The 20160-nt window shown below is 41.3% G+C and overlaps 1 protein-coding gene across 1 annotated transcript in view; it reads right to left on the bottom strand.

Annotated features, from left to right (window-relative positions):
- PIEZO2 (piezo type mechanosensitive ion channel component 2) overlaps nt 1-20160 on the bottom strand; it is a gene marked incomplete in the record, with an annotated part of 436326 nt that overhangs the window by 151544 nt on the left and 264622 nt on the right. Inside the window, 2 exon segments of the mRNA XM_034762599.1 lie at nt 11004-11217; nt 17124-17331. Of these exon segments, the coding sequence (XP_034618490.1) occupies nt 11004-11217; nt 17124-17331 (422 nt within the window).

The raw sequence follows: 20160 nt of genomic DNA, 5'->3' as shown, positions 1-20160 counted from the left end.
CACCAACCTTTGTAAGGTTGTACACACTCATGTAGACAGGCTAACTCCACTTTGGGAAGGGTAGCACACAGCAAACACTAGCCTGGTGAAGTCACTTGATTCAGGGGAGTGCAAAGACAAGATGGGGTCCAATGACAAAGACTCAACAGGGGCTGATGTGGGTCCATGCACAATACTTACAGTATTACAGTTTCTGCATTACAGCTACATTGATGACATCTTCATCATCTAGACCCATGGAAAAGAAGCCCTTGAGGAATTTCACCATGATTTCAATAATTTCCATCCCACCATCAACCTCAGCCTAGATCAATCCACACAAGCGGTCCATTTCCTGGACACTACTGTGCTAATAAGCGATGGTCACATAAATACCACCCTATACCGGAAACCTACTGACCGCTACACTTACCTACATGCCTCCAGCTTCCATCCAGGACACACCACACGATCCATTGTCTACAGCCAAGCTCTAAGATATAACCGCATTTGCTCCAATCCCTCGGATAGAGACAAGCACCTACAAGATCTCTATCAAGCATTCTTAAAACTACAATACCCACCTGCTGAAGTGAAAAAACAGATTGACAGAGCCAGACGAGTACCCAGAAGTCACCTCCTACAAGACAGGCCCAACAAAGAAAATAACCGAACACCACTAGCTGTCACCTTCAGCCCCCAACTAAAACCTCTCCAGCGCATCATCAGAGATCTACAACCTATCCTGAAAGATGATCCTTTACTCTCACAGATCTTGGGAGACAGACCTGTCCTCGCTTACAGACAACCCCCCAACCTAAAGCAAATACTCACCAGCAACCACACATCACTGAACAAAACCACTAACCCAGGAACCTATCCTTGTAACAAACCCCGATGCCAACTCTGTCCACATATCTATTCAAGTGACATCATCATAGGACCTAATCACATCAGCCATACCATCAGGGGCTCGTTCACCTGCACATCTACCAATGTGATATATGCCATCATGTGCCAGCAATGCCCCTCTGCCATGTACATTGGCCAAACCGGACAGTCTCTATGCAAAAGAATTAATGGACACAAATCTGACATCAGGAATCAAAATACTCAAAAACCAGTGGGAGAACACTTTAACCTGTCTGGTCATTCAGTGACAGACCTGCGGGTGGCTATATTACAACAGAAAAACTTCAAAAACAGACTCCAAAGAGAGACTGCTGAGCTAGAATTGATATGCAAACTAGACACAATCAACTCCGGTTTGAATAAGGACTGGGAATGGCTGAGCCATTACAAACATTGAATCTATCTCCCCTTGTAAGTATTCTCACACTTCTTAACTGTCTGTACTGGGCTAGCTTGATTATCACTTCAAAAGTTTTTTTTCTCTTAATTAATTGGCCTCTCAGAGTTGGTAAGACAACTCCCACCTGTTTATGCTCTCTGTATGTGTGTATATATATCTCCTCAATATATGTTCCATTCTATATGCATCCGAAGAAGTGGGCTGTAGTCCACGAAAGCTTATGCTCTAATAAATTTGTTAGTCTCTAAGGTGCCACAAGTACTCCTGTTCTTCTTTTTGCGGATACAGACTAACACGGCTGCTACTCTGAAACAGTTCAGTTAGTTTTTAGTTATGAAGCACCTGTGAACAAGAGTTGTGTTTTTCTACTTTTTATTTTGGGCAGTTGGCCAAGAAACAAAGCACATTTATTTTAATCACTGTATTGCTCATCTGTCATGGCATGACTCAATATCTGATGACTTCTCAGAGAAGCATTCTGAAGACTTTCTAAGCAATAGAAACGTGAGGTCTTCTTTATAACTCTCTCAATCACACTGTCTCTCAGGAGAAATATAGTGTTGTCTTGTAGCTAAGGAAATAGCTAAGGTAACTTTTTTCCATCATCCGTATATCTCCTTGTGAGTCCTGGTTTATAAAAATAACACCGTCTTTCTGCCTCTTTTAATTTAACTTCTTGTCAGTTTAACAGAATATCGTATTTCTATTAAATGTCTAATTACTACATAAATTTTGGACATAGCAGTGAGGCAAGGGGAGTCTCATTACATAGCACCTGCTGTGCAGATTTTAGAAGAACTGTCTGCAGTTTCACTGGCTATATAGGGATTAACAACAGTAAGTGAAAACCAAAGTGTTAGGATTATTGACATAGTGGGAACAGACAGACATGGCTGTTGGGATGTGGCCTCACTTGAGACAGTTTTTCAGTTTTCCTAGTTTGAGTTAATAAAATGTTTAAAAATATACATTAAAAGGGTGGCGTTATTTTTTAAAAGTGGGCACAGTATTGAATTCCAGCATTTATCCTTAAAGTTCTGAAAGCAGTGACTTGTCCTCAGTCTTCATCCTCCCATCTCCATCCACACTGGGAGACTTCCTCTTTCCAATCCTCTCTGAAATGCTCCAGGTCATAGACATCTTCTTCAACTAACAGGACCAAATGGGACTTCATGCCACTCCTAGTTCAGCAGTATGAGTCAATGCAAAGAGACAGGAAGCACTCCCATTCTTCAAATATGGTTGCTGACCCTCCAGGATTGTCCTGAAGTCTCCAGAAATTAAAGATTAATATTTAATTAAAGATAATGGCATGTGATGAAACCTCCAGGAATTCATCCAACCAAAGTTGGCAACCCTACATTCAAAGCCCTGGCCCTGCTGGCCCAGTAAATAAGAAATTAGACCCCGGAATGAAACACGGATCACAGGACCAACATCTTATCCCATAAGCTTTGTTTTACTGTGAAGGCTTTGGTCATCAGTAGGATAAATCTAGGCTCTAATTATTCAAAATAAAAAAAATATTTTGTATCTTGACATAAAGAAACAGGAGCCCCAGAGGACATTCTGAATTTCACTCTGTATTTTTCTGTAGTTAGTATCCTGTGCATAGATAGAACAGATATGGCAAATATGTATGAGTAACAGTTTACAGAAATAATTAGTAATTAATGATACAATAATCCACTGTCTCAATAAGAACTACTTCTCTTTGCAGAAGACTGCATGATATAAAAATAATTATTTGCAGATAGATGGGTTTCCTTAAATATATCTTTATAACTAGAGATTTTATAAACTGAAGATGATGGTTCTGCAATGCATCAAGTTCAAACTTCTTTCTGTCATCCTTGACATCTTTCAGAACTCTGTTTCTCCCTCCCTTTCAACTAATTTCTTATGTTGCCCTCCCAACCCTGGCTCCAACAATGGTGCTAGCCTTGACTGTCTATTTGTCAGCCTCTTCCACAGCTGTTCTTGCTTTCTTCCACCTCTAGATTTACACATGGAATACCCTTCTGAACTAGTCCATAAAGCCATTATTTCATCCTCCTCCATATCCCTCCTTTAGATCCACTAGTATCATGAAGATTGCAATAACTGCTAACTAACAATGTCTAAGTTGTCTAGCAGTGGTAAAAAACTAACACTGAGTTAAAAAAAACTGAGGCCAGACTCTCAGCTACAGCCAATATCCGTTTGGCACAGCAGGACAAGGACATCTGTCAGGCAGCAGGTTCTGGATATTTGATTCTCTGTCCAGTTCCATCTCAGCCCTAACCCTGGACAGAGGAATTTGCCTAAGGAGCTGCTTTACACTATATTGTCTGACAGACGTCCCCAAGGGACCATCCCCGACTAGGGATAGCTGGAGTACAGTGCACTTCAGCCATACTCCTCACTGCCCTCTACATTGGAGGCTGCAGGGAGGTGGTATGGAAATCAGCTATGCCAGCACTACATGTTGAGGAATTCCCAAACTCTAGGGGAATCTTCAGCTGGCAAGATGGAGACAGTTTCTGCTACCTTTGTATAGAATGAGTAGTGTAATGTGATTAGAGCAGGTCTAAGAATCTGGTCCTATATTTTTTCCCTCCCACACAACACTTTATACATGGTTTGTCATGTCAGATTGTGAGCTGTCTGGGACACTTGGAAAATGCCTAGTACATAGTAATATTTGGACTGTAGTGGAGCCCACTAAGTATAATATCACAATAACAGATGCAAGGGCCCTGTGTTTGGCCAGCCCTCGGTAGAGATGGGATATTCATAGAGAGTATTGACCATCAAAACCAGTTAGAAAATATATGATTCATCGAGCCACCCAGCAGTAAAGAAATGATTCCTAACAAGGGAGTTTGCCGCATATAATGAAGCTCATCATGTCCTTGCTTGTTTGGTGGATGAAAACCTGGGACAAAACACCTCCAAAGAAAGGTGTTATCCAGAACAGCACATGCCTTGGGCTACCTCATAGTTTAGATTTAATACAGGCAAGAGATTAGTATAATGGTAAGGACAAGTATTGCTTTTTACCAACAAGAGCTTGAACGTGCCTTTCCAAGCTGTTAACAGAACCGGCCACACCTGTAGCAAAAAAGACCTAACTTTATGGGAGTTATGTAGGTATTATGTCTAAATATTATTACTAGTGTTCTGAGTTCTGGGATGTTTCATTATTAATATGCATCTCCCTTGGGAAATTAGTCAGAGGACAATGACAATTAGCTACCTCTGTTGCTCTTTTAGGGGTAAATCCTCCCCTTAAATCGAGTCAAAGTAGGCTCCCTAGCAAAATAATTAGTGCAATTCTGCTGTGAGAAGAGAGGTGTTGAGTCAGGAGGCCCATCCCTTGTGTGGTCTGGAATACCGCTCTATAGGTGCTCAGTGTGCTTTTGCTGGCAGAGGATGATGGGTAAGGGGCAAGGGCAGCAGATAGGATTCATGTAACATGAATCCACTCATTTCCTCCATCACACAGGGCACTCAGGCATCATGCTGTCAAGTGTGATATCAATGCCTAGAAAGATTAGAAAGGGGACACAAGGAGCAGAGAGTCTACTCCATCCATATAATGGCTCCATATAGAACATACAAATGGATTTCTATTTTCCTTCTGATTGGACATCCTTATCAGTATTGGGCCTCCAAGGCAGGCCCAGGTCCAGTGGGTTTGTGGTTTGAGAAGAACGTTCCACTTGTCTCTAAGACTTACTCTTCGGGGGAGGGGGAGAAGAGGGGAAGAAACCTAGAGAATTAATTTGTGAGAAAGAATATACTACTGCAATGCAATTTGTGTCTCTGACTAATTTGAGTTACCAATTTCACTATTTTTCCTAGACATTTTTTCATTCACCATGCATACACATTTTATTCCCCTTGTATAGCAAAGAAGGGATTGGGCTGCAAACTTTGAATCCAGATCTCAGTTCTTGGGGATGTTCAAATGAAGAGTTCTGAGTCGGGCCCAGGGAAAGGGAAAAACTCCCTCTCTTTTGTAAATATGCATATAATTCAGCCATTATGACTCTACCAATATTTTGCATGATCAGAGTGGAAGACGACCTAGAGTAGTCATGTGCTTAGATTCTACTGTGATGGCTGCTATAAAAAGTAAACCCCATAAATGATAAATAGACGTTATTCAGAAGGCAATTTCCCTTATGCTTAGAACAAGGTCTCAGATTTGACCTGTATGTTCAGGATCTAATACAGTAACTTGCGGGGCACTCTCAACTCTCATTCACTTCAACTGGACTTGAGGTGCTTTCTGCCTTTCAGACGATTGACACCACAAGATAAGGCCCTCAGCGGAAGTTAGTGATCTCCATACAGACAATATAAAGACAACAAACTACAATTTTTGTCTTAGATTGTCTAGATTTTTATTAATTTATTAGGTTAAACTTATTCTTTAGACAAACTCATTCATTTTTAAACTGTAAAGGTATAAACACTAAATCTGGCTTTGCTTGGAAGGGAAGCACATTAACTCGTTAGTTACATACCTAAAGGATAAATTGTTAGGTTAATATACTAACAATTTAGCAAAGGAATAAGGTAAATGACTTGAGATAAGCCTTATGTTATTAGATTGATCCCATTTCTTCATCTTGGCAAGCCCTCTGCTACCCAACATACTAGATACTACGTAAATAAACCACACCTGAAAAAACTGCAGGAAACACTTTGTGCAAGTGCCAACATATAGCTGCATATTTTTTGAGGATGCCACACTTTGTATATAGTTTCTAAGATCGTTTTAATATCTGTCATTCTGTGTATTAGTCAATCTAAAGAATATATATGTATATATATATGGCAGAAATATGATATTTTCAGAATGAATTTTTAAAAATGGTATCCTTTTGAGTTGGTGCAGTTTTTCCCTTTCAGTAAATCACTAACTTATCAATGATAATGCAATTAGTTAATTTAGAAGGAATCTGTATTTAAGAATTGGCAGAATATGTGTTTAAAAGGAAGGTAACAGAAGCAATGTGGTCTTGCTGGCACGAGCTCAATTAATATTTGTTCAGTACTTTGAAACTTTACAGCACTAAGTCCTAACTAAAGGATTGATTCATCCTCACTGGCAAAGGTCTCACAAACTGCACCCTTCTGCACCAGCAAGGGACACTGTTCCCCGGGAAGAGAGGCACTGCTTGTACCTCCTCCCTCCCTCCCTCAGGGACTGGTCTAGGGAAAGATATCTTTAAACTGAAGATGCAGTGCCACAGGAGCCCGGCCACTGCAGAATGTCAAGGGCATATAATGAGTGCCCTGGCTCTGCCTCCTCACTACCAACACCACCCACTTTTCAGTCTACTAATCAGGCTTCAATACATGCAGAACCATTTTATGCACATTTTGTGTTTTATGAAATGTGGCATGAAAATTATATTTGCATATAGCAGAGGCATAAATATAAGCAGGCTTTGTGGCATGATTGCTGAAAGTTCCAGAAGTTCCATAGATTTATCCTAGATAAAGCAGTATGGTAAAGACACAGTGCTATATTTTTCCCTATCCTTTTTATGTTTTAATTTATTTATTGCTGTAGCTTCCCAGGAGGATTCAGATCAAAACATTCAAATTCACCAATGGGCACCGTCCTGTTTTTATTTTTGGATATGCCTCTCTCATACAAGTGGTCAATTGATGCTTTTATTTTTATCACTAGTGCTGGATTTTGAAGTGGGGGTTCCTTAAAGGTACAGCATAGGAGGAAAACATTAGCAGATGAATACAGTTAACATCAGAACTTCCCCACTTGTCCGGATGTAGTTTAACTTAATCTAATCTGACATAAAGTGACATGCTGGCAAACTGATGTGTTTCGCTATCCAAAGCGGACATGTTATTTTGACCAGAAAAAAACTCATACATTTCTTGTGAACCCAGGAATGTTAATGTTAACAGCTTTTAAAAGTCCAGCCTTCTACTCCTTTGAGAGAAATATTATCCCTCATTAGTTCAACTGGATTTATTTTAATGTCTGCCCTTGCATCTGCACAAAGTGAGAGAAGGGAGGAATCTAACCAGGGAATAGACTCTTTAAACTTTACAAAGAAATAAAAGCCCTGTTTCAGGTGGATCTTCTCTATTTTGTGCATGGGTGAAAGGAACTTTCTCTTTGTAACAAAGCCAACCCCCCCCACCCCAAGCAATAACACACACTTGCTGAACTGATTTCCCTAGCAATGATTTTAGCACAAAGATCTGATGTGATTTTCACATAAATTAACAAAGCTAAGAATTGTTCCCCCTTCCTCTTGTAAGTGACTATTAAAATATATTTTGGATAGGAAAGAGAAAAAGAAAAGCAAAATACAGAACAAATAAAAGAATAACTGGAAAATATATTAAGAATATGATTCTTATCTCAATGTACTTGGGATTTACGTGTGTGAGCCAGCCACTTGTATGAATGGGTCATAAGAACTTAAAAACGGCAATACTGGGTTAGACCAAAGGTTCAGCCAGCCCAGTATCCTGTCTACTGACAGTGGCCAATGCCAGGTGCCCCAGAGGGAGTGAACCTAATGGGTAATGATCAAGCAATCTCTCTCCTGCCATCCATCTCCACCCTCTGACAAACAGAGGCTAGGTCTACACTACCCGCCTGAATCGGCGGGTAGAAATCGATTTCTCAGGGATCGAATTATCGCGTCTCGTCGGGACGCGACAATCGATCCCTGAATCGACGCACTTACTCCACCAGCAGAGGTAGGAGTAAGTGCTGTCGACGGGGAGCCGCGGAGGTCGATTTTGCCGCCGTCCTCACAGCGGGGTAAGTCGGCTCCGATACGTCGAATTCAGATACGCTATTCACGTAGCTGAATTTGCGTATCTTAAATCGACACCCCTCCACCCCCCCGTAGTGAAGACCTGCCCAGAGGCTAGGGACACCATTCCTTACCCATCCTGGCTAATAGCCATTAATGGCCTTAACCTCCATGAATTTATCTAGTTCTCTTTTAAACCCTGTTATAGTCCTAGCCTTCACAACCTCTTTGGGAAAGGAGTTCCACAGGTTGACTGTGCGCTGTGTGAAGAAGAACCTGCTGCCCATTAATTTCATTTGGTGGCCCCTAGTTCTTATATTATGGGAACAAGTAAATAACTTTTTCTTATTCACTTTCTCCACACCACTCATGATTTTATATACCTCTATCATATCCCCCCTTACTCTCAAACTTGTGCCTCAAACTGAAAATATTGTGAATAAAAGAGCAATATACCAAATTTCTTGTAGGATAGGAAATGCTAAAATATTTTTCTGTACCACCCCAAATACATCTGTATCACCCCAAATACATCTGTATCTCATTTTCTTCTATTCCTCTAGCCACTGCCTAAGCACCACCCATGCAGCTCTTTTTAATACCATATTTGTGGCTTTCTCCCACTCTCAGATTTGTACATACTTTAATAGCCAACAAATACCACTACTGCTCTTTCTTCAGCTCTCTCCTAAAATTATTACTTCCACAACACCCATCAATATCAGATCAAGATGTGTGATTACAAAAAGATACATGTACTGCTTAGAGATTAGACTATCTACTGGCTCACTTGTCTTCTGGTACATTATGCATCTAAACATTATTGTCTGTGTAATTTAGAATATAAGATCCTTAAGTCACATAACATATTTATAAGAACAGTTAAGTTTCTAAAGCTCAAGAGTCAACTTTTCTGGCAATACTGTCAAGTTACTTTGCATATTTACTAGGATGTTTTACTCATGCATATTATTTTTATTCTAAAACTTTCATTAAGAAGTGGCTAATTAAACTTGGTACTTTAAAGAGTTTAGGATAATGAGAAATGTAAATAGACAATAAACAAAACATGCCCCAAATCATGTAATATATTATATGAATTTTTCAGCTTTTTGAGGTCTTATATCTTTAGGAATCTCACTTGAGTCCTCTTTAAGTGAAATTCTATTATGGAAAAGCACAATTGCACTATTTACAAAGAAATTTAAAGCAAAAATTAAGATCTAAACTACATTAACTGCAAACTTTTAGCTGTTTTCACGCGTGGATTTGAAATAAGTGAAAAGAAGAGTAGTCTTTATAAATATTCAAATTAAAGAGAGTGCTTTAATGCTTTAAGTAAAAATACTATGCAGCACACTACAAAGCAGATTAGAAAAGCTTTTCTACCATGATAAGAATTTATTGCTGTATAATATAGGGCCATATCCTAGTACACCGGTAGTTAATGGGATGTTTGCAATTTTCTCCCAACATATTAAAAAAGAAGCAAAAGGAAGTTCCATGGCCTGTGTTATACAGAAGGTGAGACTTGATCCTAGTGGTCCTTTCTAATGTCGGAATCTATAAACCTCTGAAAAAGAAGTGCTTTAGGCTGCTTAAGAATCTGCTTTAAAAATACTTTTCTTTTTTTTCTCCCTCTAGATTATGCGAATTCATACAATTGCCTAAGCTGGCCTCTAGATGGTACAAAAGAATCTACATCTAGGAATCTCTTTTCTGATATACATGTGAAGATTTATATTCCCTGCACCATATGGCTACTTAGATCATCCTCCTAAAGTCAGCAATCCCAACATTACAAAATGTAGTTGTGCAATAAATAAAATGTCGAAAAATATAAGTGCCAGAAACTGAACGTAACGTGCCAATGTACTTAATGTACCAACTATTGTATGAAAACAGATACATATACAGTTGTGAGACTCTATTTTTCAATTGTTTTAACGAATTGGTTTAAGACAAAAAATGATTAATTCTGCCTCATCAAGTGTTCTTTCATTTTCAATTTAAAATAGCTGAAAGTAACATGAAACTTACTATAGACAACATGAAAATTAAAGAGTTAGATTTAATTGAATTCAATTAAATATAATGGCCATAAGCATTTATCATAAAGGCAATCTGAAGTCACAACCCAGTGGAACACGTACTAATGAATAAAATACTTTCATGATTTCATATCCTTTCGATTTTTAAAAAAAGATTTCCTCTTGTATGTTTTACATCCAATAGCTATTTATTACAGAGGTGCTGTGTGGAAACTTCAGATACCAGCATGTTACATTTTGATCCAAGGGTCCAGGCTGCGTGTATGAGCATAGAACTGCTGTGTGGTGTATAAGCACAGGATATACCTCTATATTATTGAAGGTAAGGAAGGTTCATGCAATTTGCCTAATATTATGCAAAGTAGGCATGATCCTCAACCTCCTGGCAAGTTGTCAAAGTAGCTCTCAGTTCAAAGTAAGTGCATTGACAATGACAATAATGTATGTACACTCTCTACCAATCAAGAGGTAGTAATGTTGTATTTGATATCTTCTTGTCTCCACTGCCACAAACGTGTGTGCATGTTCCGGGTGATGTACTGCCAATTCCCTTAGTCCGTGGGTCATTCTATCTTCTGGGTTTCTCTTATCTTTTTAGCCTGAGAACCCCTCTCTTTCCCACTGTGGATTGCTCCTGCCTAAAAAGGCACATTGTTGTCATCTCTCACACAGAGAAGCCTCTAAGGCCAATTAAGTTTACTTCATGCTTTGACTCTCAAAGACTGAACTAGGATTTTCCTGGCATTACACTATTTTCCTAAAACTATGTTAAATTATTTGTAATGTGGAAGAGCAATTGCAACAACATCTGTCATCAGAAAAGTGCAGCACTTGTCTATAATTAAATAATGTAGATAGGTCTCTTACCTTGCATAGTAGTCCTTTGGGGGAACAACTTCCTGAAAGAATTGTAACTGGTACAGATAAAGTCCAATCAAGTGCCCCGCACTGTATATAGCCATTAATACACACAGACAGCTGAATATCAGCGGATCAAATGCTAGGCAACAGGACCACCACGTACACAGCCCCAAAAATACAAAGAAATACACAGCTGACGTCAAAGATGGCAACATCATGCCTGCAAAAACAAATATTGAGGATACTTTGAGAATATTAGCATTAAAAACATTTATTAATCCTAAAACATTATGTAGTTTATCAAAACAATTTCAAAACAACATTTCTGTTTTGATAGTTTTTACTTATTATAGGTAACATCTCAGACTGCTATTAACTGAAAAATGCCATAAAACATATATAGATATATATATTTCATTTTGCTTACTCAATGAAAAACAACACTTGGTATGTAGCTGGGTTTAGAAGGATTAGGTTTAAATTAGTAAATGTTGATTTCACACCGATGAAAAAAATGTTTCCATCAGTACTAATAGAAATTTACAGATAGACAGAGTAAGAAAAATGCTGCTTGATAACTTCTTAGAGTTTGATGTATTTTGACATGTGATGTTGACAATTTGTGTTTAATGGTTATAAAGCTTTAACTTTTTGAATCTCAACATCTACTGTAATTAAAGAATTATGAAATCAAATTCTGCCATGCCTATATACAGTCAATTTCGATATTTCCTCTGAGTACTTCGTGTTCCTAGTTTGTACAGATCTTTCCCACAGTAAAAGAGGAGAGAAAAACAAGAATTTGTGTTCATAAACCCCCAAACCAGCAGGGAGACGCAGAGGTAGGTGCTGTACCTGAAAGTACTTTTAACTTCTTTAAAAAATATATTAGATTTCAAGTTGATTACATTTCTGTGAAATAATCGGTAGGATAATAAAATACTATGAGTAATGAATATGGTGTGAAAGTTTCCCTTGTAATCATTGAATTTATATTACTAGAAATTTGTGTCCCAGTCAGTGAGATACTGTGTAAACTGGAAATAAAAGAGCATCTACAATATATCCGGTACATGTGGTCTATGTAAGTGCCAAATATGGATGAAAAGTAATCCAATTTATACCTCAAATATTTGTAATACTTAGTGTATACCCAGGGCTTTCTTGTATCCCATGTAGATTTTCTTTTACACACTTAAACAACATTTCATTTGTGAAGTTGCTCCTCACTCTCATGAAATGTCTACTGTACCCCGGAGGGGGATTTGAGGAGGTGGGGATGGGGAGATGCTCATATCTAAGACACAGGAAACTGGAGGAAACGACCCAAGGAAGAATCTTTGATCCTACATAATGGGCCAAAGACATCGCCAAAGCAATCCACTGAAGTCAATGGAATCATACTAGGGATGAATCTGGCCCATTTTGCTTCAAAAATCTTGACAATTGCATACTTGAATGGAAGGTGGATAGATCCCAAGAGATCTGGGGCTCATTCATCTGAGTCTGGGTAGTCATCCCACAGGAAAGTGGCCTGCTGTCCCTCAGAAGGACCCATTCCTTGGTGCAGTGGGTCTCAAACTTTTGTACTGGTGACCCCCTTTACGTAGAAAGCCTCTTAGTGTGACCCCTCCTTATAAATTAAAAATACTTTTTATATATTTAACACCATTATAAAAGCTGAAGGCAAAGCGGGGTTTGGGGTGGAGGCTGACAGCTTGCGACCCCCCCCATGTAAGAACCTTGGGTCCCCCTGAGGGATCCCAACCAGTAGCGTAGCTAGGGGGGGAGGGGGCCGCGGCCGCTCCCGCACTGAGCACAAGTGGCATCTTTTTAATTTTACTCACCCAGGAGCGGGAAAAAAAAAAAGGCGCCACCCACTGCGGTGCTTTTACTGACGGGGCGGCACTCCAGGTGTCTTCAGCGGCACTGAAAACTTCATCGCCAAAATGCCACCAAAGACCTGCGGAGTGAGTGAAGGTCCTGCTGCCGAGGTGCCGCCGAAGACCCTGCACGCTGCCCCGTCAGTAAAAGCGCCACAGTGGGTGGTGCCTTTTTTTTTTTTTTTGCTCCCCCTCGTCCCTCCACCTGGCTATGCCACTGATCCCAACCCCCAGTTTGAGAACCCCTGCCTTGGTGGATGCAGCTTTAAACTGTGTTTGGAACCCTACCATCAGACAGAAGCCACCTGATGGATGGGATGAATCAATGCATTCTCCTGCCAGCGTGCTCTCCTGGCCAGCTCCACCCACTCTTGAGTGATGATGTCTCCCTTTCAGCTCCCAAGCTGAGTCGGGTTGTGAACTCTTTACACTGATGAAAATCCCCACTTCCTGTTGTGTTTCAGCTGACAGGGGTCTTTCATCCTGGGTTATGTTAGCACAAGCTAACATAAACCTGGGGTGCCTGCAGCCCTTCACTGCTAAGGTGTAGGATACACAGTATTGTCCATACTAAAATTAGCTTTATATACCTGTGCTAAAAGAACCTTCCACTAACAGTAAATTGGTCTGTGTTGTATTAGCATCATCACAGGCTTGTATGTGGTACTTTAGGCCTAGCTATTGTCTCTCCTCCAGTATATAATCTGCAAGGGGGTATATACCATTTTAAAGATTCATATATTTAAAGGTCAGAAGGTTCCCTTATGATCATCTAGTCTGATCTCGTGCATAACACACGCCATAGAAACTCATCCAGTAAATCTGCATCAAGCTTATAACACTGTTATTTCTTTTAAATAGATATTTAGTCTTGATTTAAAGTCTTCAGTGATGGAGAATCTACCACATTCATAGGTAAGTTATTCCAATTGCTCATTGCCCTTGCTGTTAAAAAACTGCACCTTTTTCTAGCCTGAAGTTGTCTAGTTTTAGTTTGCAACCATTGGATCTCATTATGCCTTTTTCTGCTAGATTAAAAAAATATCTACTATCAGAAAAAAAACTTTTCCCTTGGCAGGTACTTTCAGACTGTGATCAATCACCTTTTAACCTCCCTCCCCTCCCAACTAAACAGATTGAGCTTCTTAAATCTCGCACTATAAGACATCTTTTCCAGACCTCAAATCATTCTTATAGCTCTTTTCTGAGTTCTTTTCAATTTTTCAACACCCTTTTTGAAGTGCAGACACCAGAACTGTGGACAGTGCTACACTAAAGTTCTCACTAATTCCAAACACCGAAGGAATATCACCTCTGAATGCCTCTTTTATATTCTTTGCTTATATATCCATAGAATGCATTTGCCCTCTTAGCTAAAGCATCACATTGGAAACTCATGTTCATTTGGTTATCTACAATGAACCTTAAGTCCTCTTCTGTGTCATTGCATTCCAAGATATTGTCTCACATCTTTTAGGTGGACCTACATTCTATGGTCCTAGATTTGGCTCCATTAAAATGCAAAATATCCAAATAAGCCCACTTTGCCAAGTGATCCAGATTGGTCTGCATAACTCACCTGTCCCCATCACTATTTACCACTTCACCATTCTTTGTGAATCTTCTGCAAATTTCACCAGAAATGTTATACTTTATTCTGTTTTATTCTTTGATAAAGACATTGAATAGCATTGGGAGTACAGACTCCTGCAGCACCCCACTAGAAACATCCTCCTAGGATGATGTTTCCTCATACTTTTCATGATCCATCAGCTAACCAGTTTTTAATCCATTTAATATGGATTACATTAATTTTATATAGTTCTTTTTATTAATCAGAATGTCATGCAGGAGTATGTTGAATGCCTTACAGAAGTCTAAGTATATTATGTCATCACAGTTACCTTTATCAACCGATTTCGTAATTTCATAAAAAAATCAAATTTTAACAATTTTTATTACGGAATTGTAGTGAGTCGGTGTGGCTCCCCTCCTGTCCAGAAGAGGGAGCCCACGTGCCGGCACCAGAGTGGGTGGGACCACCACCCCCTGTCCCCGCACCCCGGAAGTCAAGGGGCGGGACAGGAAGTATAAAGGCCGGCCGCCAGAGCTCAGTCGGCGGCCAGCCACCACAGGGAGCAGACGTGCGGCCGGGAGCTCCCGGCCAGGAGACCGTCGAAGACCCTAGCTGGCCTGAGCTACCCCGGGCCCGCTACGAGGAGGGGCCGCCGGAGCCCGTTCACGCCCGCTACTGGGAGAATCCCTGGGAGCCTCACCCCACCAACCCCGAGGGTGAGACTGTACCCGAACCCCTCCGCCCCTGCTGCTACCCAGAGGAGCCGCCTGAGGACCGTTGGCCTGACTTCCCGGCAGAGCTACCGGACCTGCCACCGAGCCCCGGCCCAGAGGAGCCCATGCAGGTGGACTGGCCTGAGCCCGGCGCGACGAGCGAGGTAGGATCTGAGGGGGATCACGGAAGTGGCCCGGGGATAGCCGACCCCGGTCCGGCTGCAACTGAATGTGAGCCTATGTCAGTGTGTTGCGGTCTGGATACCCCACTGACCAGCAGCGGCAGCAACCGCTGTTAGGGCCCCGGGCTGGAACGCAGTGGAGTGGGTGGGCCTGCGTTCCCCCCTGCCACCCCCACTCACGGGTGGCAGGCATCCCCCTCACCCGACACTCGGCTACAGCAAGCCTAGGCGTGCCTTGCGTGGGCTTTGAACTATTTGCTCGCTCAGCCCCTGTAAACAAGGGCCTGAGCTTACCTGTGTTGGCCCGCCCTGATCCAGGGCCTGGCCTCTGAACTATTTGCTCGCTCAGCCCCTGCAAACAAGGGCCTGAGCTTACCTGTGTTGGCCCGCCCTGATCCAGGGCCTGGCCTCTGAACTATTTGCTCGCTCAGCCCCTGCAAACAAGGGCCTGAGCTTACCTGTGTTGGCCCGCCCTGATCCAGGGCCTGGCCTCTGAACTAGTTGCTCGCTCAGCCCCTGCAAACAAGGGCCTGAGCTTAACTGTGTTGGCCCCGCCCTGATCCAGGGCCGGGGCTTTGAACTGTTTCCTCGCTCAGCCCCTGCAAACAAGGGCCTGAGCTTACCTGTGTTGGCCCGCCCTGATCCAGGGCCTGGCCTCTGAACTAGTTGCTCGCTCAGCCCCTGCAAACAAGGGCCTGAGCTTAACTGTGTTGGCCCCGCCCTGATCCAGGGCCGGGGCTTTGAACTGTTTCCTCGCTCAGCCCCTGCAAACAAGGGCCTGAGCTTACCTGTGTTGGCCCGCCCTGATCCAGGGCCTGGCCTCTGAACTATTTGCTCGCTCAGCCCCTGCAAACAAGGGCCTGAGCTTACCTGTGTTGGCCCGCCCTGACCCAGGGCCTGGCCTCTGAACTATTTGCTCGCTCAGCCCCTGCAAACAAGGGCCTGAGCTTACCTGTGTTGGCCCGCCCTGATCCAGGGCCTGGCCTCTGAACTAGTTGCTCGCTCAGCCCCTGCAAACAAGGGCCTGAGCTTAACTGTGTTGGCCCCGCCCTGATCCAGGGCCGGGGCTTTGAACTGTTTCCTCGCTCAGCCCCTGCAAACCCGGGCCTGAGCCAACCGTGTTTGCCCCGCCCTGATCCAGGGCCTGGGCTTTGAACTCTTTGCTCGCTCAGCCCCTGCAGTCAAGGGCCTGAGCTTTAACTGTGGCTGCTCCGACTCTGCACTAAAGAGCCGGAGTTCCGGGACTAACTGACTACTTGTTCCCACAGCAGTGAGTCGGTGTGGCTCCCCTCCTGTCCAGAAGGGTCGAGCCCCGGCTAGGACCTACTACAGGAATGTATAACAAACCAGTAAATAAAGAGTAGTAATGTTTTGTTTGTTTAATATTGTGTGACATGTGTGCGTGCGTGTGTGATATGTGCGACGTGTGTGAATGTGAGTGTGACTGAGTGTTGTTAGAAGGAGCCAGCACTGAGTCTATTAATGCACATTTCACTTCTTTCCCAGTTTGGCCATAATAATAGCTTTAAAATGAATATATGCTATGAGTGGGCTACTTAGTACTAGCACCAAAATAAATAAATAAATGAATGAAATTAAGCAACTCACTGTATTTCCATGCCTGCCAAAAAGTTAATTTAAATAAAAATCAGCAGCAATTAATTTTCCTTCCAAATTTCCATTGTTATTCTCCAGTGTACCAAAGGGCTGGAAATTCATTTGTACAATGCATAATCTTAGGGACTCTTGGCGAATTTATCAAAAGCACCAACCTGTTGAACCAAGTAAAATTGTAACAACAACTTTTCCAGCGGTGGTTATAATGTTTCCAATAAACTCTTTCAATTTGGAAGCCAGTGAGGCAATTCTGCGCAGTAGTTTTAATTTTGTAGTTTCTTCAAATTCCTCTTCGCTATTTTCTCCACCATCCAAATCTTCACACATTAATGCATCATCTGGCTCTAACTTTTCTCTTCCAGCCTTAGAAAGAGAGAGAAAACAATGTGATATGAAATGAGAGACCTATGTCATATAGGTTATTAGTCAAGTCATTTTTATAGTGACTGACTCTATAATCACAAAATAATCCGAATAAAGAGTTGTGAAAGATATATTAGAAGTCCATTTGGATATCTAAGGCTACCACCTTAGACTTGTCTTAAGAAGAAAGAGGTGAAAAATATTTGAGAGTAAGATTTTTCCTGTCAAATGTAATCCAGCTGGTTCCTCTGGCAGGTAGAAAGTAATTCCAGTTCTACATGTTTCTATTCAAAATTATGACCACTCAACATTCTGCCAGGTTTGTTGATTAGATTTTGTTAAGTCCCTTTGAGGCACAGATCATCAGTAGTATTTCCAGGCCCTGACCAAAGGTGGCTCCCTACCAGATGATGTTCCTCAGGGTAACCTCCTTCTTGGGATCATTACCATTCCCTATTGCAGGTTCTTTCCTCCCCCCTTCTTATGAACCCAGAGTTTATCCATTGGATGGAAGGGTGTGTTAGTAGCCTTTTCCTGGATCTTTCCATGCATTAGTTAGCAAGAGGCATTGACACAATGAACAGCCATGACAACTATCAGTAGCATGCCTGGACTTAGAAATCAAAAAATCTAGGCCTTCTTCCAAACCTAGATTTGCTTCATTACACTATCAAGGCTAGTTTTCATAGCAGAGAAAGATAATTCTGTATATGTAATTCTAGTATGGATGTGGCTATAAATGTTACTCTCTAAAAGAGATTAATACCAGTGTGCTATTAGTATAAATGCAAAAAGAGATCATGGATAGAAACATTACAGTAAACAAGCTTTCTTGTTTCTTCAATATATATCCACTGGTTACACTATGTTACTCAAACCTGACTGAATCAAATTCACCAAAAGAGCATCCCAGTTGGTCCCCACATCCCCATTCTATTTTGTTTCTGTAATGTTATACTATCAATTTATCCAAAGAGGAGGCCCAGCATGTGGGACTCATATTCATATAACAGTTCCACCGACAGAAAAGAGAAAGAGATGGAGAGAATCTCAGCAACAAGGAAAGAGAGAAGAAAGCGAAGTGTGCATGTGTTTGGGACAGGGGAATAGAATGAAAGAGCTATGAGGATAACTCAGGATGGATGGACGAAAAGACTGGGAGGAAAAGAGATGCATCATGGAAGCTCAAAGAAAGAGAGATGGAAGCCTGGAAGGATGAGAGAGAGAGTAAGAGAATGTGAGAAAGAAAGAAGGTGAAGAAACAAATAATACAAGGAAGAGAAAGACAAATTTGAAAAAAGTTAAGTGGCAATTAAACAATGAAAATGGGAGGAAAAGGGGAATTAAATAATGAAAAAAGAGAAAGAAGAAGAAGAAAACCAGAAAAGACACACACAATGGGTAAGTAATTTGTTAGGATTTGGTGGTGACCCTGGTCCAGGAAAAGATATTAAACTTTCTGAAGAACAGAAAGATACACATCATTGAGTGAAGGGGTCTTAATCGCCCTAGCCTGACACAGGATGGGGGGCATCTGCATTACCAGGAGGCCCAGCATGAATACAATTGAAGGAAAATATATTAATCCAGACACAACATAAAGGACATTTAAAAAAAAAAATCTAACAATAAATGGGCCAGATCTTCACCTTGTGTAACTTGGCATAGCTCCGTTTGTTTCACTGGAGTGACTCAAAATTAAATCAGCTGAGCATCTGACCCAATTAATTTCTTTTTAATAGCTACGGGCACATATGAGTATTATATCTAATGACTTTTCAAGAGAACAACATATTTATTGCGGCCACTGGAAATGATAAATTCGAGAGCATTGATTGGGTGGCTTCCAGTGGAAATTGCAGAACTGTTATCCTTCTGAGTATTTAACTGTACAGAATACTTCATTACAATTTTGTTAGGTGGATTCCCCAAGGGAAAGAAACTCCCTCTTGTTCCATTTCACCTTTCAACTTTTTGCCAACTTTCTCTTCCCATTAATATTGTCTGTGACTGCCCAGAAAAAGCTTGTTCCATCTAGAGTTTCTATTTTGCAGACAATGAAATATGTATTAAAAGCTGTAGAGCTGGTCTGGGAAATCCTCTCTCTCAGACACATCCGGCTGTTTCACTAATTATGTCCATTATAAGTGGAGAGCGCTGGCGTCACAACCACTTTGCCATCGTCACAGTTCATTTTCATGGCTTTCAACAAACAAAGTTAATAGCTCTAGAAGCAAGGCAATCATTAGGAGGTTGCAGTGTGCACACTCAGTAAGCACTTGGGGGGTGGGGGGGGTTAGCATGGAGAGGAATTACTATTGTCTGCAGCCCTTGCTGGATCTCACGTCTAGAGAGCTCTCTAGTTGATGCTACTTTACTTAAATAATTAACCACAAAACAATGCTGCAGTTCAGCTAAATGCTGCATAATATTCTTCCTACCACTATATTAATGGGAAAGACACAGGAAAAAGAGTACAATGACACCTTTCTATGTACTACAATTACTAGAAGAACTCCTTATTTAGCCTGTTGGGTCCAGTCCTGTGTTTCCAAGCCAACTGTAGCTCTATGTTTCTTGTTTAACATGATCATTAAACGGCTAACTCTTATGTGCATGTAAAAAGCAAATGAAATTAGTGGAACTTCTGGATGTTCAGGGATGTGGGATTGAGCTTTTAGTGTGCACGGACTTATATAAAGGAGGACATCTTCAGCTCTTCCATTTATTTATCTGTATCTATGGAGATACTGTTTACAACAAAAATAAAAATGTAATTTCAAAGTAACTGCTATTACAAACGAGACTGGCAGACGTTCGATATAAATG

The sequence above is a fragment of the Trachemys scripta genome, chromosome 2, assembly GCF_013100865.1.
Source record: "Trachemys scripta elegans isolate TJP31775 chromosome 2, CAS_Tse_1.0, whole genome shotgun sequence".
NCBI lineage: Eukaryota > Metazoa > Chordata > Testudines > Emydidae > Trachemys > Trachemys scripta.
The sequence above is the reverse complement of the archived record's forward strand: the minus strand, read 5'-3'. Positions and strand labels throughout refer to the sequence as shown.